Below are 21,270 nucleotides of genomic sequence, written 5' to 3'. Positions count from 1 at the left end.
TTTATACAGCGACATATAAATATTTGACGCGATCGTGTAAACTCTATGTGAAGTTTGGGATTGTGACGCAGAATTTGAATGAAATACTGCCATGATAGTTGTACTTGGACAATTACTAATTATTCTGCGGTGAAACACAAAATTAAATTACAAACATGAGAAAATAATGGAATTCTTCCACCAAACCATTTTTACTGCACACTCGTTTATAGCTAGTGGATTTTTTAGCCGTCAGACTTATCGAAATCAGAAATCTAATAATAATAATAAGATATATACTATACTTACATATACATATATACGTATGTAAGTATCATTAGTGACTTATTTGTATTTTACAACTTAACTACGTATACTTATTACAAATGTATGTAGATCAGAATAATGTTCAAAAGAGACATATAAAGATATTTCCAACTATTATTTCTAACTATTTTTTAACTATATTATTTCAAAGAAAAAAATATAATACTAACCAAAGGAGTTAAAACTTCAATGTCGTTACAATAGACGTTTTTCGATTTTGTCAAGGGTATTGTATAAATTAAGTCGGATTTACGGCTCAAGTTAAATTTTGCTGTCGGATGCATTAGGTGAATCTTAACTAACAAATCTGAAAAATTAAAAAGAGTGAATAAAAAAGATTTAAGAGTAATTTTTAAATTCAAAATTTTTGCTTAGAGCATTGTTAAATTCTTATTTTGATTAGACTGTACTTTTTCTTATCGTAGATTTTGTATTTACGGCACCCAGCGATAAATATTACAAATCGACATTTGGAAAGTGACAATCGGCTAAAACCGGCTTCGTAGAGCGCTATCTCTGTCCCACATTACCTATGTGACGTTTTGTCAGTCGTTGTATTTCGTGCGACAGAAATATTAGCCGATTGTCTTTTTCCAAAGATCGATGTGCAATATATATCGTCGGGTACTGTACGTTAATTCACGGTCACTAAAACCCAAAAGAAAATCTTCCAAAAATCTTTCTTTTCAAAAGATCCAACAAATTAAGTACTATTAAAACTAATAATAAAACGTGGGATATAATTATTACGGAACTTTGTGACTATTGTGATCTTTCTTGCGCATCAGTCTGATCTGTTTACCACGCGTTGACTCTTACATGTGGGCCCGATTTTCGTCAAACAAATGGTACGGCAAGGATGCACATTTCGTTTTATCAAAGTCTAGGAATTAAAAAAAAACTCACCGGCTGTAATTGTATCAGGGTATTTAGAATACGACGCGTTGAGACACGTCTCGAATGAAAATTTGCTTTTGTCCGAGCTTCCACGATTCTGTGAGTGTAAAATAATAATAATGACTCCTTCTTCTCATATTATGTCCGCATTGTTGAGAGTTATTATACCCTTGACACGAAACATTCTTTTCCATTATTACGATGCGGTATTGACTGGTGTATGTTTGATATTGTGGAACGCAGAATGAAAACGATTACAAGTGGTCAGAGGAATTGGTCCAACCCAATAATGGGAATACGACCTTTCGGATGGTTGTCATCGATTTTTACAGTCACTGTCATGTATTAGTGGCTTTGACTGTTTTTTCTGCCAATATGGCCGAAATTCCAGAACTCGGCACAGGCAGATGGTAAAAAGCCTGATTTTTATTTCGAATTGGACTTGGTTTCTTTTCATAGATAATATCGTGATACCTTGTATTTGCACACAACTTAGTGTTGAACAAAGCGGTTTTCTATTCCGGATTAATAGCATCGTATCGTATGTAATGTGTGTTAATAAGATTTACTATATCTCTTTTAAAGACATGTGGAGTTTTGTCTTGTGTTTTGTATTAAAATAAACTCTTAAGTAGTAATAATCACAGTTCAAGTGAATTTTTTCATAAGGAATTGGTAACTTAATTGAAACTAGATTCAGACCGAGTTGCCATGTACCATGCTTCAACTGATAATTAAAACTACGAAGATTTCATGTCTCCCATTTGGTTCCTCATATTGCCGAACATCATTGTAATTTTACTTATAAATAACACAAGCAAGTTCTATAATGTATTTTTGTTTATACATTATTGAAAATAATTAAATTTTGTCATGTAATTTGTGTTAATTACTAATTACTATTACCTGAAAATTTGGCATATTCGTGTAGACATTTAAATCGATAGATGAAAAACAACTGAAAACTGCAACCGCATTGCTTTCAGGCGCTCCAACCGCTAATCCTGTAACAAAAAAGTAAAATTAAACTAAGATTTTTAAAACAACATTTCAAATTAGAAGCACGCCCATAGCTTATTAAAAGATGAATGCATTTCATTTGTCATTTTCATTGCCCTCATGGAGTTATAACTGGAAAAAAATATTATCTCAGGGTGGCTGGTGGCAGATTCTGGTTTTCAAACTTAAATAAAAAATATTAAATTTATCATATACTTTTTAATAAAAGCATTAAACGATGGAATAAAAATGCAGCATTTGCTTTTTACAGAGTATGTTATGAAATGTCGAATTGCATATTGTATTCAAAACGCAGCCTTGTGTTCTGCGCCACAAGCTGCAGTAAACTTGGTGGGAAAATTTTGTATAAATACTCAAGAGTTCGGAGAATGTTATGGTAAACTTTCTCTTCGAGTATTTGTAATAATAAATATTATTTCACATTAAATAAAGGTCATATAATATAAGTAAGTTAGTAACAGTATATTTAAGGGCCATGCGAGTAGTGGATTAGTACTTTATATAATTTAAGCTTATTGTGTTAATTATTACATTGCCTTTGAGATTCTACGCTTTCAGTCAATTCCCGAAATAATAATTTATTAAGGTAAAGTAGAATCGCAGTTATTGTTTTTCTTTGTCTTTCGATTGGCTTGAAAATCTGTATAAACGGTCCACCGGGCGACTTAAAATTGATCATTGAAAAGCGTCTTTTATTAAATTTAATGCATTGTGATATTTATTTACAATACTATAAATTATGCAATTAAAATGTTTTTATAACCTTCTATTTTAATTAGAATAGTCAGTAAAAATTGTAAGGCCTAAATGTCTTTTATCTAATTTCGGTAATTACAAATTGAAGAATTTTGAAACTTGAATTATTAGCGAAAGAACTATATCATCATCATTATTTCAGCCATAGGCTAAAACAAAAAAACTTGTTACGTGCATTCCCGTTGACAATTATAATTATAGTGAATAAGTACAGAAAGTGTATAAATGTTTAACAAAAGTTAACCATTGCATCCATTTTCGTCGTAATTTTCAAGTGCTGCCAAACTGAGACCAAATGTTCTAAATTCTTTCGGCATTATTTTCTGCGTGTAAGTGACCTCCAGTTTGTCTGACAGCAAGTTACTAGCTGTATAAATGTAAACCGCGCCACTGCCGTCGTTTTCGTAAGGAGCTGCTATCGCTACGTCTGCGGGTAGAAACATGTTATTGCTTTTATTGAAATTGCAGATCTCTTCTTGTTTCTCCTGTATGGGACCCACCCGGGACAGCCTAAAGAATGTGTAAGTTAGAGGGAGACTACCTCTTCGACTGGTTAAGGGCGTACTGTGGTACCTGCGTATTGCGTATAGTAAGGCACTTTTGTATTGCTTTAAGACCTGGCTGCGACGAGGATGTACAAGTCATCTATAGGCTGTATTAACAGAATACAAGTGTTCTAGAGAGTACCTAAAAAGGAACGGATGGAATGGAAGTCCGGGCGAATGCAACATGGTCCATGAAATTGGAAAACACCTTTTTCTACCAGTTGCAGTAAAGACTGCATCGGCAATTTTTTTTTATAGAGATGGAAGCCACGAGTCCATAACACCAGACGTCTGGTTCCATTAACGTTTTGGTCCAGGATCATTAGAATAGGGTTAAAGTGATACACATCTATTGGGTCAGGCGACTATAAGTGGCAGGTTCGAGAGAGGGACATTTTGCTTCTTCTAGGGATATGCCACGCTACAGTCCCCAACACTGGAGACGACCGCCGATTGGTTTTTAGTGAGTAAAAATCTCTCATAACATTGTCCTTATCCACGGAGGCAATGTTATTTTGTGTGTAAAGAAAGATACCTTCTATTCTAGTTCTAGGAGAAGAATGCTGTCCATGTCATGTACTTGGCGAAGATATAATATACTCCAGGAGTTCAACAGCAGGCTTCTCCTTCCAGAAATCATTCTTTCTCAAATTTTGAATAATTTTAATCGCGTCATGCAAAGAAAAGACAAGAAAAGTCAAGGAAGACTGTGGAGCAACTTTCAATCGACCACTGCACTGCCAAAAGCAAATTTTTTGCTATAGGCCATAACATCAGCTTAAAGATTTATTATGATTACAAAATGATTATTCCGATTATGGTACGGAAAGATCTCAGAGAGACCATTTGTGATGTATCTATAATGTGCTGTCGAGCAAGAAAATTGGTATACTTTTTTGTCACTTTTTAGGTACAATTTTAGTATATAATAATAAACTCTTTGAAATATCGTATTATCTCGTATTTGTTTAAAAATAACAAATTTATAGTTATTTATTTTAATTTGATAATTTTTATAATGAAAAAAACAATCGTATAATCCAAAGAATCGAAAAAACAAAAGGTCTATCAGCTCTGGGAAATTCTAAATAACATGATGTCAATTTCATATCAGATTTTGCATGTCACATGTGACGTTTATTGTTATTGTGTTTTAACTTGTAAACGTGTAGGAGTTTCGTATGATATTACCATCCCTTTGATCAAAATCTAAATCTCCGAGGTTGACGATTGCGCTGCCGAAGCGTCCTCCGGGACCGTACCCTTGGATGGTTCTCCTTAATGTCAATAACTGAAAAAAGATTATTTTTAGTGATTATATTTTGAGTATAAATATTATATTATGTAAAGGTTAAATATTTTATTTATTTATTAATAAAAAATACGAAATAGTTCTCAAAAGAAAGTTTATACACAAAGACCTGTAACTATTTTTTTTTGTAATCTATGAATTTCTGAAACTTATCTTTTTATGGGCAGAATTTAAGAAAGAAGGGAAACCTCAAACACACTATCATCTTATAGTGCGAAATCTTATAAAATGAAATAGTGGATTAATTTTATTCATTAATCAAAACCATGCCGTGTTATAATTTTGTAAAACAAAATAAGTTCTAAAATATAAACATAAAATATTATTATAAGCGGGTTATAAATATAAAAGAATAAAATGTTAATCACCTTATCACTCGGTGTATAAATATGAACAGCTCCTATGTCAATGTCGTGGCTATCCTCTGGCACAAAAGTGGGTGCGCCAATTAACAGAGAGGATCGTTCACCATGGAGTTTTACAGTACAGAGAACTGCCCCGAAAAGTGTTCCCAACCTAGACTCCGAGTCGAGCAGTCGGTCTATATATGTTCCATTTTCTGAATAAAAGAGCACCTGTAATTGTTTACGCATAGTATTATTAACAGAGATACAAAATGATGTATACCATGACATTTAGAGTTAACTGTTGTTCGCAATGACGTTGGAACCTGACTCCAACCAGTCCTACTTGGACGTCTTAATAATAATCATCATCTTCATTGTTCACGTCTTCCTGTTCTAAATAATCAGAAAATGACAACAAATTAAGCTATGGTTCTGTTTTCCTGGGCATCTACAAACTGGAATGCTAAAGGCGTATCAAGTAACTGCTCATGCCGAGTTCCCCTCTAGTTGCCTTAGCATCTCAGCCATTGCATAGAGTGAATACCTAAGCGACTGTTATTTTTTTTGCATCTGTTTTTGGGGATATCTTGTTACTTTTGCTTTGTTTGAGGCAGATACATTACAATACAGGTGTAAATAGTTTTTCATATTTTATTTTTGTAGCTTTTTCTCCCGCACTCTCTTCTCTTAGCACATCCTTGACAAATAAAAATACTTTACTTTCTGGTTTTCAAACATTGTCTTTTTTTGCTTCCATACCAAATTAAATTAGTTAATTTGTTTCTTTTTAAGTTATATAAGGCAGTCTTAGTGGTATAAAAATACATATAATTAAAAAGATATTCTATACCTGTCCTATTCCACTATCGCCGTATGGAGTACTGATTGCGAAAGATACATTGTTTTGGTCGTCAGAAAAGAAATTACCACTGGCTATGCTGTAGCCTGCAAATTGAAACTGGTATTATTTATAATAACAAAATGTACATAAGAATGGCTTATTGGGTAAGAAGTTGTGACGATGTTTGTCACATATTAGAAGATTTTCCGATACAGCAAAATCACAAGAAAACGTGTGCACTTACTGTATAGATGCAATATTTAACAAGGTTAAAGGTACATTGTAATAACTATTATATTATTAAAAAAAATAGAATTGTTATGAGAGGTATCTATTAGTATTTATTCTCTCTAAATTTAAATCGCTGTGCATGAAATCGACTATTATATATTTTCGATCCATTTTTAAACTGATATCTTCATTATGTTAGTCTTATCTGTGGAATAATTAGTTCAAGTTTAAATTATATAATAAAGATTTGTCTATCTAGCAATAGTTGAACCACGTGAACTCTGTTTATGTACTGGTTTGCTACTAGAATATTATCTATTTTAATTTGTATATTAATATGTCTTAGTTTTAATCGTGTAAGTTTGGGTGACTTTTACACTACATAAAGTAAAGTCTCACGTACACGTGTATATATTTATACGAGTATGTAACAGTTATATGTGTATGTGCAGTTATATATAAGTATATGTTTAAATATTAAAATACTTAAATAATAGAGTATGTAAAGTAAACAAGACAGCGACATGAACAAAAGTAAAAAAAAAACATGTTTTGGTTTCGACTATCGGAATAGCGTTAAAGAAATAACATATTCAGTTACTTATGTTTATGTTTGATGTCATTAGATTTTCTAGCTTTTACAACTGATTGAACTCAGTATATTAGTTAGGATTTCCAGTACTTTAGCAAGTTGCCTTCGCCGTTAATAGTGAATAACTATAATAATGTAAGATCTTATAATAATAACATATAGTATTAACAGGAGAGTTAGAAAGCAGAGAGATAAAAGAGACACAGTATGTAATTAGTAACAAACCAAAATTGAAAAAGTATTGCTTTGATCTTGAATCTTCAGTTTTAGGTGGCAATATAAGTTGTGGAACTTCGTTTACATCTTCGTATAGAGTTACTCGACCTGAAAAGTTAAACATTTTAGCTAAAAGTTAAGCATTTTAACGTCTAAATGATTATCATTTATAAAACAATTTATTTTGTAAAATATTAATCATTTATTAAAAATCTATGAAATGTGCTTTAAATTTAATAGCTTAATGTTCTTATGCAATTCTAATAAATAGTCTTGAATTAGCCAAGATCAACGTAGAAAAAAAAATTAGAAATAACTTAAACAATTCCATCCACGCGTTCGTCTTTCTACTGTACTTTGTACCAAGAAATTTATGTATATCCAAACGATTTTTGCATGGTCACTTTCAAAATATTTTTTACAATTAAACCAATTCATTCCCAGGCTTTGTTATCATTTAAAAATCTTTCATACTGTTATATAAGGAGCAGCGGTAGTCCAAAGTTAAAGGACTGAAATTTGCAGCCGTAGGTACAAATTACGGAATGCATTCTTGTATAATTCGCACTTTTTGCATTAATCATATGGGATTGCCACAGCTCACAGAGAATTTACTACAAGATGGGCAGCATAATACCACACTACGATCACCAACCTGCCAAGCGTGGTGATGGTAAATCTCTCTACATATATTTAGAAGAAGCCCAAACCTTGCAGTTAGCGTCAACCTGCTGAAAAGTAGAAGAAGAAGAATCATACCGCTCAATATCCCTGCACCGCCGATCAGGATTTTATCATGTGGTGTGATGTCTATACTCCATCCTAACGTGTCCATTGTATGTCCTGTCAAGATATTTTTCGGTATTATAGCATATCCAAATCAATTTAAACTTTTAAACAAAATCAAATCATTATTTACTAATTGTATTAGAATTTAAATACGATTTTTAATTAAAGTGTGACACAGATATGTTTAATAAATAATTAAATTTATAATTTCTCTCCTCTGAATTTAGATCCGAATTAATGCAACATCAAGTTGACAAAGTTTCTTGTTAGCATGTCTTTAAAAAAATATATATTCTCTTACCATATGCAGTAACTCCTTTGTTTCTATCAGTTGTTGTCATTGGCTTCAAAACTTGCATTTTGTCATCTTCATTTTTTTTTACGAAACATCTCCCAATGGTACCTTTAAAATAAAAAAGTTTTCTATCCAAATCAATAACACAATATCATTTTATCGTAATGGTATTTGTTTTTTTTTCAGTAAGTATATGTCATTAAGTTTTAATAATTAAACTTAAAAAAGCAGAAGGTATTATGTACATTGTTCTGATCTGATCACAGCTGTAGGATGTCCTTAGCGGTACTTATGTCTTCACTTTAGGTTTCCAAAAAGAACAATTGGAAGTGGCCTACATCCAGCGTTATCCGACGATCTTAACGAAGTTATGTGTCCACCTTGTGGGTGTCCACGCTGCGTTTGGAAGCCCACGGTCTCCATTTCACAACCTTAAGGCGTTAAGGAATATAAGCATCTTCTCATTCCTGATTCGATCTCGTAAAATCCCTAATAGCTCGTTGAACAACTATGACCTTGGAAATCAGGCTTGAACTGAGAGACGACGAGTCAATGCAGAAATTCATCACTTGTTGTCATCATGTCTTCACACTCTGGATGTACCTTCATATTATAGAACTGAGAGATATTGGACCAGAAAGCGTTCTAAATATTATCAGTGTTATAGTAATTATTATATTCATATGTATACACAATAATATATGAACATTCACATACGATATATATTACTGATATAGTTGTATATCAATATTTAATACGATTGGCCACTATCATCAAATCCGAATAATCGTCGTGACGTAAGGTCCATCACACGCAGAAATGCAGGAACCATAAGTAACAATACCACAAAACAAATATATCGACAAGCCAGACAATTTCAATTTTAACGTTTTGCGTTGTTTTCTAAATACCGTGGACATCATTACGTGAGCTGTCAGTTCTGTTTTGTTATACCGTTTATAACAAATTAACAATTAGTATGATGTTTCATAATTAATAAAAATAATATGGTTATTGCACACAATAATTAGACTAATATTGAAAGTAAAAACTCAAAAAGAGAAACTATACTAATATTAAAACGACGACTTTTAAACATTTTATAGTTGTCCTCTATAGAATAATATCTGTGTGTGGATTTATGGTCCCTTTCGCATCCAGCGACTCTAACAATTCTATCAAATTATATACATTTAATTAATCGTAATAAATCATAACTCACCATCTTTTAAAACGTTTCGCGGTGCGCAAGTCTGTAAAAGTAAATTTGGCTATAAATATAGCGGACATATAAAATTAAATATTACATAATTTTTTTTGATACTATTTAGATATATAACTAATTTAAAAATAACTTCTAAAAAGTTAATTATATAAACTTTAAATTATAACAGGTTGTCAAATATCTCCCTTCCGCTTTTTTGCTCTTTATTCAATGCTTTATAAAAAGTGTTACAGTGATCGGATTTAGTTCAAATATGCGCCGTTTTGTTCGATAATCTGTTTCCATCTAGACGGCAACTTCATAATACCTCCCTCGTAGAAGCCCCCCTCCTTATTTGCGAAGAACTCGGAAAGCCACTTTTCACAAACCTCTTTTGAGTTCAACTTTACACCACCAAGAGCGTTTGCCATGGACAGGAACAGGTGGTAATCACTTGGCGCTATGTCCGGGCTATATGGTGGATGTGATAAAACCTCCCATCCGAGCTCCCGTAGCTTCTGACGAGTCATCAACGAAGTGTGTGGTCTGGCGTTGTCCTGGTGGAACACTACACCCTTCCTGTTGGCCAATTCTGGACGCTTCTGGTCGATCGCCTGCTTCAAGCGGTCCAGTTGTTCGCAGTAGATGGTAGAATTAAGCGTCTGGCCATATGGGAGCAGCTCATAGTGAATGATTCCCTTCCAATCCCACCAAACACACAGCAAAACCTTCCTGGCCGTCAATCTCGGCTTGGCCACTGTTTGGGACGATTCACCGGCATTTTTCGTCGCCAGTCACCATCCGCTTCAAGAATGGGTCGAGTTCGTTCCGTTTCAGCAGCATATCGCAGGCGTTGATTCGGTCCAGAAGGTTTTTTTGCGTCAAATCTCGGCTCTGAATCGTCGAGACTATTCCTCCGCGGTTCGAAGTGATAGAGTACCATCCCCCAAAACACCATTAATCTCACGGAACGTTTCTCTAGCGGATTTGCCTTTAACGAAGGAAAACTTTAAAATAGCGCGAATTTCGGCGTTAGTGAACTCCATGTTTGAACACACGTCTATAACTGTTGAACGCAATATCCAAACTAATCATGCATAGCGTCGTTTTGTAGGTTATGTCAAGACTTTTCAAATTATATATAGTATTGCCAGATACGAGCTCTGTAGCGCTTTGTACATAGCCGCGAAATTCAAAATACAAAAAGGCGGAAGGGAGATATTTGACAACCTATTATTAACTATTTGTTTAGTCATAGGTGCCTTACGGGCTATCTTTATTATCTTTAGGTTATTCAACAGATTACACCAGAAAGCCTTATAAAAAGGCGAAAGATATGTATGAAGGATTTTAAGTTGAAAAAAAAATCATTAAATTTTTGATTTTGAAAATTCAGTTTAAATTACCCCTCATCTCAGAGCTTTCCAAATATTTATTTTTACTGCGATACCCTTTAGATTCCTGTGATCCTGTGACGTCTCACTCCTTTTTTGTGACTCCAAATAACATTAATAATTTATATCATAAATTCGGAATATAAATCATTAAGACTTTAAGTACTCAAAAATGAAACGTGGATATTAGGTTAAATATAACAATTAATATATTTTCACATTGACAGACACTTTAACCCTTTAGCCTGGGTTAATAAAACAGGGCTAAGATATCTCGTACCTGTCGTAAAATGCGTCTAAAAGGGCAATAGATTTGCGTACGTAGATGGTAAGTGCGTTCTTCGTTCACTTGAGGGTCTGAACGCGAAGAGGGCAGTATCGAGAAGTGGTCTCGTGTTCCTGCGGCACAGCGAGGATATCAAGGATGGTTTGGTTGAGGGCCACCCGCGAGTACCGTTTGAGAGGATGACTACTTAGTGGGTTTTAGTTCGTATGCAATCTCAAATAATAGTGTCCTTCCCCCATACGGCAGGGTCTCTTGTGTCTATCCAGAAGATATCCCCCCCCCAGAAACTAAAAAAAAAGAAACCGAGAGCGGGAGAAGATCGACAGCGATCAAAGCATAGCCAATTGGAATGCGGCGCCGTCTTAACTAGGTAATCATCATAAGGCATAGACGGAGAAACCCTGAAATACCTTAACACTTATAAATATTATTTAAATTTAAAATAAAACAATACCGTAAAAAACATATCTACAGCTTTTATGTTAGCACCGAGCCAGGCGTTCGTCGTGTTGTGTTCTGAAAAATTATTATCGTGTTTATTAATGACGCTTTCTTAAGGATTTAAATATATTACATCAGAGCCGTATATACCTGTTCCCAAATTGATGTCTACTTTTGAGATATTTTTCGACTTGATGTCATACTCGAAGACTTGACCTTCGAATCCTGCGGTCGGTGCACCTATTAACAAACTGTACCAGAAAATGATTTGTACCAGATTATTATTAGTTCAGCCGATATAATTTATTTTTTATAATGTTTAAGATAGCTATACTATTGAATAAACCTTTTTTAATAATTAATATTGAGGAATATCTCCCCAGTGCTTAAAGGTCGAGTTCTATGATCAATAAGTGTTACCAGCGATGGCTTACGGCACTAAAATGTGGTTTTTCATTTCGGATTTTATTGGCAAGCTCAAGCTTGCCCTTTGAGTTATAGAGAAGGCTACGCTCGGGATTTAAATAATAAAAATTTTATGACATTGTGAATCATTTTATATTATCATTTCCCATCATTGTTCGTAGATTGCCGGTTGTTTTTAAGTAAATCATCATTATCATGTTTACAAAAGAACCTGGTAAGAAGCGGTCTGCAACCTGCATCCATTGAATTATTATCATTGTCGTCATTTTAGCCGTCGAACGAACGAAGTTCTGGACGTAGACATTCCTCTTAGGTTTCCAACAGGAGTTGAGAGCGGTTTGCAGCCAGCATCTCCTTTGAATATTCTCGGGAAATGGAACCTTCGATCTTCATTCCATTATAGTTACAGTTCATTATCTAGCAATTTTCAATGGGAAAACAGGACACAAATAAGAAAATGCAGACATTAGAAAATTAAATAAAATTCTTTTGCTAGAATCTGTTACTTATTGGGTCATAGATTAATAATTGCATATATATAAGATGCGATATTAAATTTTATTTTAATAATATTTCATACCTCTTCGTTAGTGGTTGGTAAGTAATGCTGTAACCGAAGAAAGATTCATTCGGCATCGCTCCATACAGCGACGACACTATTGACTTCATTGACTGTTCGTGATAATAACTGTAGATTGGTGACAAAAGCATTTGTAGTACCACGAATCCCCATTTTACATCTGAAATAAGAACTATAATTTTACGATTTGAATTAAAATTTCATAAATAAGTTAATGTGAGGAATAATTACTTTCTTACACAATGTAAAGAGATTTTTAAAGTATGTTTTTTCGATGTGGCGTATAGAGCTTTAAAATAAATATACTGATTTGCTTTATGTATAACTGAAGATTAGACAATGACAATCTATTTAAAATTCTAAACACGCTATCAAATTTGACTCACCAAAAGATAATTTATAACATAGAATATGTTTCACCGAACCAACATAGTTATACAATTACATACATTGTAATTATATGTTATAGATTTAATTGTTTTATTAAAAAAGTCAGAGGTGTAAATATGCATCCCGATATGTAAAAAAGTAATTTCTAATTAATAAATATGTATCGTATTATTTAAGTGGCTAAACGTAAAAATATAATAAATTATTAAAATAGATTTAATATTCAACTGATTATTGTTTCCTCATGAATTATTTTTAGGCATCTTGTATCAGTTTACTCATGTAAAACTAACTATTTATTTAGCACTCGTTTAATAGCGTATAGGATAGTTATAGAAGAAAACACAAATATTTACCCAGACGTCTATGACAAAAATCAATATTAATTAATTAATATTTTACTTACATTCCATTGCCCTTATAGTCCAAATTAATCAATAATTAAACTGTGTGTACTAAATACTGCGGCACATATTAACAAACATATTTTTGTACGCATTGAATAATTAAAACAATTTTCCTTCCTCCAAAGAGTTGTAACACAGACGGGAAAATATTTATTATGTGTGCACTGGTAGCCCAGTGATAGAAGAATGAGAGTTACGCTCGTAGGTCGCAGATTCGATTCCCGGGATTCAGTTTTATATAATTCACACTTTTATTTTATTTAATATTCTTTATTGTACACGCTAGGATACATTTAATACAGTTTCATTTTAATAAATAAAATAATACAATGAGCGGTCTTATTACACAAGGCAATCTCTTACAGACAACCAAAGCATGGAAAAAGTATAAGTGTACGTAATGGGTTGTTAACGTGTACAAAACATACATATATACAAACTTACATACATGTGCATATAACATATATATTTATAATAAATAAAAGATCACACTGATTTAAATCGCGCTTGCCTCAGAAAGTGAAGAAACAGAGGAAGTAAAAGATTTTAATTAACGGATTAATAATCATAGGTTTAGTAAATAGTTCGTAACCATTTTCTTTAAAATAGATAGTGTGTTAGCACGTCTTATATTCTGCTCTTTGTGCATTAATTATATAGGATTGCCACTGTTCTTTTGTGCAGTCGCTGCGTTCATTTCTTTTTAATATTTGAATGCGTCAGGCTGATAACTTTTGGTAGTACAAGGTCTGCATAGACAGAAAGTAAACAACAATTAATTTGAATACGTAGTTATTCGAATTTTGAAAACGATTTTTCTTACTATGTTTTTATTACGACATTTAATATTTCTGAAACCATTGATTTTTGGATAGGTCTACCGTACATTAATTGACAGTAAATACATATCTTCACACCTTCAGAGCTTTTACATAGCTATACCATTAGTCAATTACCCTGTATAAAAGTAAATGGATCGAAAATCCATCGCTTAAGAATCGGTTTTAATATTCTTTGACTGAATGCTATACATTCAGAACATTAAGTGACTCGATTTATTTAAAGAACAGGAAGGAAAAACTTATAATTTTATATTCAGTGCTTAACAAATGTTTGTACATTCAAAATGAAGGCAGGATATTTAGTTTAATTTAACACGTTCTGTATTTTAATGACATTAAAATGCTGTTGTTATATCTAATTGTGACAGTTAATGCGGTTTTCGGAATCTTCCACGAGCAATCTTTTATCGAAATAAGACCAGCGGAGGATGTGGATAAAATGGCTTTTGGATATTCAATGGGATTTTTAAAAGCAGGCCAGTTAAGTACGTACCAATTGATCTAGCTGCCCTATATAAAGATTTTTATCTCCTTTTTGTAGAATATTAGTTATAGATTATTATATCGTAATATGAAACACAAATTCTTAAAAGGCCTTCTTAGATTTCTTTATTTAAAAAAATTAATAAATTTAATTTCCGGCCGTTGTTTCAAATTATTTGGGTTGTATTAACAGTATACCGTTAAACTTAATTTACATCTAATCACCGATTAAATGGCGATCAACAATTAAATTTAACACAGTGGTTTTAGTTAATTAACGAATTGTGAAAACTTAAGTTAATCAGTGAATTTATCCGAATAATCCTCGAGTTTATATTTCTTTCATACAAATTTTCAGTTTTTGTTATAATTTATCGTAACCAATCTTCTTGCTTTTATATTGCTTGAAGTTATGAAAGTATTTAAGCAATTATAATTATTTTTTTAAATATTTCTTGGTTCATTGAAGTTCAAGTTCATTCGCATAATCTTGCGTAAAAATTATTATTATTTATTATTACAATACGTAATATCATTATGGATTTTTAGGTCGACATTTATATGGCAGTGATATTGTTATTACTTTTTTTAAATGAGATAACAATACAAAGACAGGGACAAATAATATTAGTTACGTTAAACTTTTTTTCATAGGTTAAAAATAGTGATAAACTTATTTACTTCCCAACGTACCTTTCAAAAACTCTTGCATTATGTAATAACTTTTAGAAACTGGCCGGTAATTCTAAACCTTTATAACGGTTGTGTAACAAATTTACATTAAATAAATAACTCATTTGTACATTGTTTCAGTAATCGGTGCACCGTATGGCGGTCTAGATGGACGAGTATATATCTGTCCTATTGAAGATGTTATAAGCAAAACCGCGTCATGCCAAAGGGCCAATATTAATATCGGAGCGCTCACTGAACACTCGACCAGAGGTATTGGTATTCTTAGATAAGATACAAAAATGGCCGAAGCACCAGTAGGCCTGACTTTTGCAGATTTTAAAAATATAAATAAACACAACATTAAAATTTCGTCTTGATAAAGTAAACAAATTCTTAATTGGTTTTACTATAGGCATTTGTAATAAAGTTTCAATGCAGACTTAGATCTTTCTTTTCTCAGTTTTAAATCTAATCTAGGCGAATATTATCAAATAAATCCAATTATGATTCAAGAGTTTTTAGTTAATTAAAACCTGTGTGACATCATTGTTAAATTTTATTTATACAGAGCAACTGTTGATTTTCTGGTCGGCTCTTCTTAGGAAGTCACCATTCCGAGCGGGTGGTAGTTTACTACTTTTAATCTTGAAATATTTGACGATTTAAAACTACTTGTAAATGCCTACTTGTATAAAGAAATTTATAGTTGAATTGAATATGAGCAGTGGTTACCCAACGATAGAGGACTGAGACTTCGTGGGTCGCAGGTTTGATTCCCGGGATACAATTTCTGATAATTCACACTTTATGCGTTAATTATATAGGATTGCTAGCAGCGTCCCCTGTGTACCATAATACTACATTACGATCGCCTACCCGCCTGCTAAGTGTGGCGATTATGGTATATTCTCCCATAGATATCTCTGGGGGAGACCTGTGCCTTCTAGTGGGCGTCAATGGGCTGATACGCCGAATATAATCAAGTGTGACATTGCATTAAATAAGATACTATGTTTAATTAAGTTCAATAACTGGGTAACTTATTTTAAGTTGAGCTAACAATGTGATATTTATATTTTTAGATTATAATATCGGTCAACATTACTGTCTCGGAGCCTCCATAGCTGCAACTAATGACTATTTTGTGGTAACGCACTTTTTATTATGCTTTCATTTTACTATCTTTATAAACTTTAACGAAGAGAAGGAAGAAAATATTAACGACGTTTTATTTACTAAATTATTTCATTTACTCATTTTTTAATGTTAAGTGCAGACGTTTTGGCGCGACGAAGCCAAAATGTATGTAATTATTTTATAAAAGTCAATTAGATATCATGTGTAATAATATTATTTTTATATTAAGACAACTCTACTTTGTCGTATGAATTTGAGGAAGTTTTCTGTGAATAAAAAGAAGTGAACAAAGGTTTAAACGGAAACTTATTTATTCGTGTCATTGTATACTTTGGTTCATTTACTGTGATAACTAGTGTTCGATATGACAAGAATACCTGTAGAGTCCCATTCGATAGAAACTAGAATTCGATTCTCAAACTTATAGCTACTATGGTTTCGAACTGTGAATGATCTGAGAAGAATTCACAACAAATACTGACGGGTTGTTTTCTTTGTGATGATTTTCAAAAACAGTAGCAGAGCTATTAGTTCCCTAGCTTTGTTATATATTGTTTGAAGAATGCCACTACAGAGGAGCTTTATCTGATTCCAGTTTTTAGCGTCCCCTGTATTCTTCTTTATAACTAACAGTGCTCACTGTTAATGATCCTAAGTGAATAACAATATAAATAATTAAATCAGTAATTCTGGGACGAAGTAGCTAAAACTAATTAAAAATTCAAAGGTACCTGATGCAACTATTGTTCGAATTTTGTAACTTGTTTTAGACATGTGCGCCGTTATGGATGTCATCGTACCAAAAACTTCATCCTCGAAAATCCGTTGAAATAACCACCTCAATATACGGAACTTGTTTCATTTATAACAGTACTGCATATCGGTATGAAGGAATCTACGAGCAGTACGTCAGGGGCACCACTAAACGGAGTAAGTATATTTTAACTAATTATCTCCAGGAAGCTTTATGAACATAAGGAACGACTCTAACATCTCTTGCGGAAAGAATTTCTTAAAACCTTTTCGTAACTGAGGACAGTTTTTGAAGGTTTTACTTAGTAATAATAATATTCTTACAAAATTTAAGTTTATAAGCCTTTTAAATCTTTTTGAAAGTAATTGAATCTATGATTTTCGATCCTAGGATTTTCGATCTTAGTTTTTAACAACCCTGTGTTGATATTGACCAAAATTTTACAACGAGTAGATGAAAAAGACTGTGCAACGAGTCTTTGATGATATTTTTGAACATTATAGATTTTATTATTTACAGATTCATTTACTGGAGGTGTGGGTTGGACCATGCTCGTTGATGAAAGTAACGATTTAATTCTCATATCGAAGATATTTGAGGGTGGACAAGTGAACTACATATCTATATCCGATCCTTTAGAACCAGCAAATTCGACAGAAGATTCACAGAAATTCACAAAGCATGTCAAACAGTTTCGTAATGTCGGTTAGTTTTATCATCAATGTATTTTTAAAGTGAAAGACTGTTGGCATTCTCTATTCTACATAAAATTTTGTGACTATAGACTACCTTCATTACATTGCTCGACTTTTAGACTTTTTACAACGTCTTCTCTTTGAGGTTCTCTGTTAACAATTATTTCCCTGATGCTTTTCTATTGTTTTCAGTTCATTTTAAAGGAGGATTTTATACTTTTCTTATTATACTCCTTGGGTGTATTTTCATGCGGCATCTACTCTAAGACTTTCTTTGTTCTTTGGCCTTCATTTATTAGATTTAAGTGGCCAGCCTGTTTGAAGATTTTAATAGCAACGTCTCAACTTTATTTATATTTATTAAAATCAACATGTTTTTTTATTATTTCAGGGTCATCTCTAGCTTCGGGTACGTTTTCTATATACGGAGTAAATCAAACAATCTATGCATTCACAATGCAGTATAAAAGTATGACTAACAGAGTAAGTACTTGATATAGAAATACTAAACTTAAGTAGGTTTATATGGCTGTATTCGGTGACATAATGATGACGTCATCCTTAACTTTATTTTAAATCTTTATTTTTTAATTGTGTAGCTTTATCACGTATATTGACATTTTTATAAAGGCTGTCATTACTATAGAAGTTGCTGCATGGAATAAATCTCTTATGCTGTGACTGTACCACATCTGATTTTTTGATCGAAAATGTTTTGCCTTTTTTAAATTTTTCTTTCATTACTAGTTCCAACATAGCACAGGCTGCATTTTTCATCGTGACATATTCGAAGTATTTTCAGCTTCCTTTTATTTACTGTGACTAAATAACATGCAAAATGGCGAAAGACTTTAGCATTTATTATTCTGTGTACACATATCATTCTATATACCGGCATCTTTGACGAGTCCAGTTTTTTACTGAGTGCGTAGGAGACTCTCCGTCCAACAAGATAATCATCATCTTTATCACGTTAGTCGTAAATTTTGCACTGCTAACCAACCTCCCCCACTTATAGATTTTCTATAAGAGCAGTTGGAAGCTGCCTACATCCAACGTCTTTCAATTTTAACAAGATTATATTTCCACCTTGTGGGTAGACATCTTTCGCAACACGACATTATAGACAACAAAACGCTAAATACTTATAATCAAATAAGTTGTAAGCAAATATAGAAATAACCCTAAAAACTATCCCAAAAATCGTTAACAATGTTCGTTAGGCACTGACTGTATACTACAAGGCTTTTATTTATCTTTCAGATAGAGTTTCTACGCTATAGTAAAAAGAAAATATTAACATTAATTAAAAATGTCGGAATTGAGTCGGAAACGATTAATGCAATGTTCGGGTGGGCAATGCTGGGGGTAGATTTGAATGGTGATGGTTATACGGAGCTAGTAGTTGGTGCGCCCGCGCAATGTGATGACGACGAATATTACGAGACCGGCGCACTTCATATTTACACGGGGGGCGATTTGGTAACACATTATCATCTCTAAAACACATATAATATTTATATACTATCTGTCATTTGCTTGCTTTGAGTGGCACGTGATAATTTTTATGGGTTGTAAATTGACATAAATTCTTGGGTATTTTTAACAGGACATGAATAAATATTATACTGATTAAGATAGAGAGTGATAGATATACTAATTAAGCCAAATGAGTCTTTCCATATATATATATATATATATATATACATATATATTTATGTATATATATATATACATATATATATGTGTATATATATATATATATATTCCATATATATACTCTTTAAGTTAACAAATTGTATACATATGTTAACTTAAAAAACAAATTTCAAAGCTTTTTTTATACTCGACGTACGTAACGATAACAAACTTTTTGAATAAACTATGTACATAGCAACGTTTATGTATGAAAACCTGACTTAAAGCAATAGCCATTCTCGCCAGTATACCTTTGGCTTGAAAACAAAAACATTCTGTGGGTTCGAAATTGAGATGAACCTAAAATATAATATACACAGACATATTTTTATGTATTCATTTTTTTGTATAATATATAACCTGTAATATATGTACACATTTATTTCCAACCCTTTCTATCACTTGGTGAGCGTCCGTGCCTTTATTTTTTCTGTCACCAAATGGTTTCCTGGAAGAAATCGCCGAAATATTGTCCGTTTTGTCCGATTTATTTCATATTAATAGTAAATAAGTAAATATAAATAAATATTGATAGACTTAAAGTAAACTGTTTATATAACAGGAAACAATAGGAAAAGTGAACAGAATGCGATCGATTCTAGGAACAAAAATTGGCTCTCGGTTCGGCAATGCCATAGCATCAGCAGACATCGACGGTGACAATATTCCAGGTACATTCACTTCCGTGGAAAAACTCTATTATATATATTTTTATTTCGATAATGTTTTAAAAACCCTGGCAATCATTTCTATTGAAATTAAATTCTATTGTTTTAATTGAAAGCTTTAAAAAAACTAAAACTTTTATGTGTAAGTTGGGATAAAGAGACATTTCGGAAAAACTGAATACAAGTTAAAAAATCTTTTGTTGTCAAATGAAGGGTACTAATATACACGCCACTATTTTATAAAAATTAGAACAATATATTTAAATCATATTGGTATTTTCTTCATCTAATATTCTTATGGTCACTTCGATTTTAATTATTTTAATTATATTTGCAACTTTTATACATTACAGAAGTGATTGTAAGCGCACCGTATGAAGATTTCGGAACGGGCGCTGTATACGTAATATCTGGCTTCGAGTTGAACAGAATGCTACTAAAGGATAAATATTTTAAATCAATAACTCTTTCGCAACTCGTTTCCACGCAGAGAATACAGAATACTCGATTTAAATCTTTCGGAGTCACACTTCAAGTTATAACAGATGTTGATAATAATGGCCGTGATGGTAATTGATTAGTATTGTTTTTAAATAATATTGTATCAGAGTCATATTTAAGTATACTTCGTAACTGCATTCTGCGAGTTCTCGAACTTAACTGGGTCGTTTGTTTGCTTTATGGATATCCTATGTTCAGCAAGTGCATGGTTTCTACTCCAGAACTTTAAGGTTCAAACCAGCTCATTGCCGAAGATGTAGTAGGCAGGCTATATATCGCAGGCTTCGACTCGCCAATCTACTGATCTTTATCGGTTAATTTCGTTTGCTTACGGAGATCGTTATTCTCTGGTGGTTCAATGCAAACTAGAGACCACGTCATAGTGATGACTAACATCACTGGTAACATATTGGTGTCATACTTTCGTCTTTATCTTCTGAAATGTATTGCAAGAATAGCTTTCCTGTGAGAACATATTCCATTATAGAAACTCCTCGGATCGGGCGACGTAAAGGTATATTGAGAATAATTTATTCCTAATC

At 32.6% G+C, this 21,270-nt stretch overlaps 2 protein-coding genes across 2 annotated transcripts in view; one reads left to right on the top strand and one right to left on the bottom strand.

The window, feature by feature from the left end:
* LOC137930454 (integrin alpha-PS4-like) overlaps window positions 1–21,270 on the bottom strand; it is a 95,156-nt gene that overhangs the window by 11,293 nt on the left and 62,593 nt on the right. The window contains exons 2-15 of the mRNA XM_068773707.1: window positions 12,479–12,638; window positions 11,623–11,723; window positions 11,486–11,547; window positions 9,370–9,400; window positions 8,154–8,255; window positions 7,823–7,906; window positions 7,073–7,171; window positions 6,034–6,128; window positions 5,205–5,411; window positions 4,716–4,815; window positions 3,224–3,406; window positions 2,110–2,207; window positions 1,213–1,300; window positions 477–613 (exon numbers count right to left, since the gene is read on the bottom strand). Coding sequence (XP_068629808.1) covers window positions 477–613; window positions 1,213–1,300; window positions 2,110–2,207; window positions 3,224–3,406; window positions 4,716–4,815; window positions 5,205–5,411; window positions 6,034–6,128; window positions 7,073–7,171; window positions 7,823–7,906; window positions 8,154–8,255; window positions 9,370–9,400; window positions 11,486–11,547; window positions 11,623–11,723; window positions 12,479–12,609 — 1,518 coding nt within the window. The 5' untranslated portion in view covers window positions 12,610–12,638. The remainder of the gene's footprint in view (window positions 1–476; window positions 614–1,212; window positions 1,301–2,109; window positions 2,208–3,223; window positions 3,407–4,715; window positions 4,816–5,204; window positions 5,412–6,033; window positions 6,129–7,072; window positions 7,172–7,822; window positions 7,907–8,153; window positions 8,256–9,369; window positions 9,401–11,485; window positions 11,548–11,622; window positions 11,724–12,478; window positions 12,639–21,270) is intronic.
* Window positions 14,557–20,448, top strand: LOC137930320 (phosphatidylinositol-glycan-specific phospholipase D-like). The gene is made up of 6 exons (XM_068773551.1): window positions 14,557–14,602; window positions 17,686–17,871; window positions 18,253–18,344; window positions 19,125–19,343; window positions 20,122–20,230; window positions 20,441–20,448. Exons 1-6 carry the CDS (start codon window positions 14,557–14,559, stop codon window positions 20,446–20,448), a joined length of 660 nt encoding a protein of 219 aa, XP_068629652.1.

This window comes from Battus philenor, unplaced genomic scaffold (assembly GCF_028537555.1).
Source record: "Battus philenor isolate CCGP_79_NKW_IND1 unplaced genomic scaffold, ilBatPhil1.0.hap1 SCAF_6, whole genome shotgun sequence".
Lineage (NCBI taxonomy): Eukaryota > Metazoa > Arthropoda > Insecta > Lepidoptera > Papilionidae > Battus > Battus philenor.
Note: the sequence above shows the minus strand (reverse complement) of the source record. Positions and strands in the feature narration are given on the sequence as shown.

Coding starts and splice junctions, on each gene's coding strand:
- LOC137930320 (XM_068773551.1), top strand. CDS start 14,557: ATGGCTTTTGGATATTCAATGGGATTTTTAAAAGCAGGCCAGTTAA. Junction 14,603..17,685: donor TTTAAAAGCAGGCCAGTTAA/GTACGTACCAAT, acceptor TATTATTTACAG/ATTCATTTACTGGAGGTGTG. Junction 18,345..19,124: donor ATAAAAGTATGACTAACAGA/GTAAGTACTTGA, acceptor TTTATCTTTCAG/ATAGAGTTTCTACGCTATAG.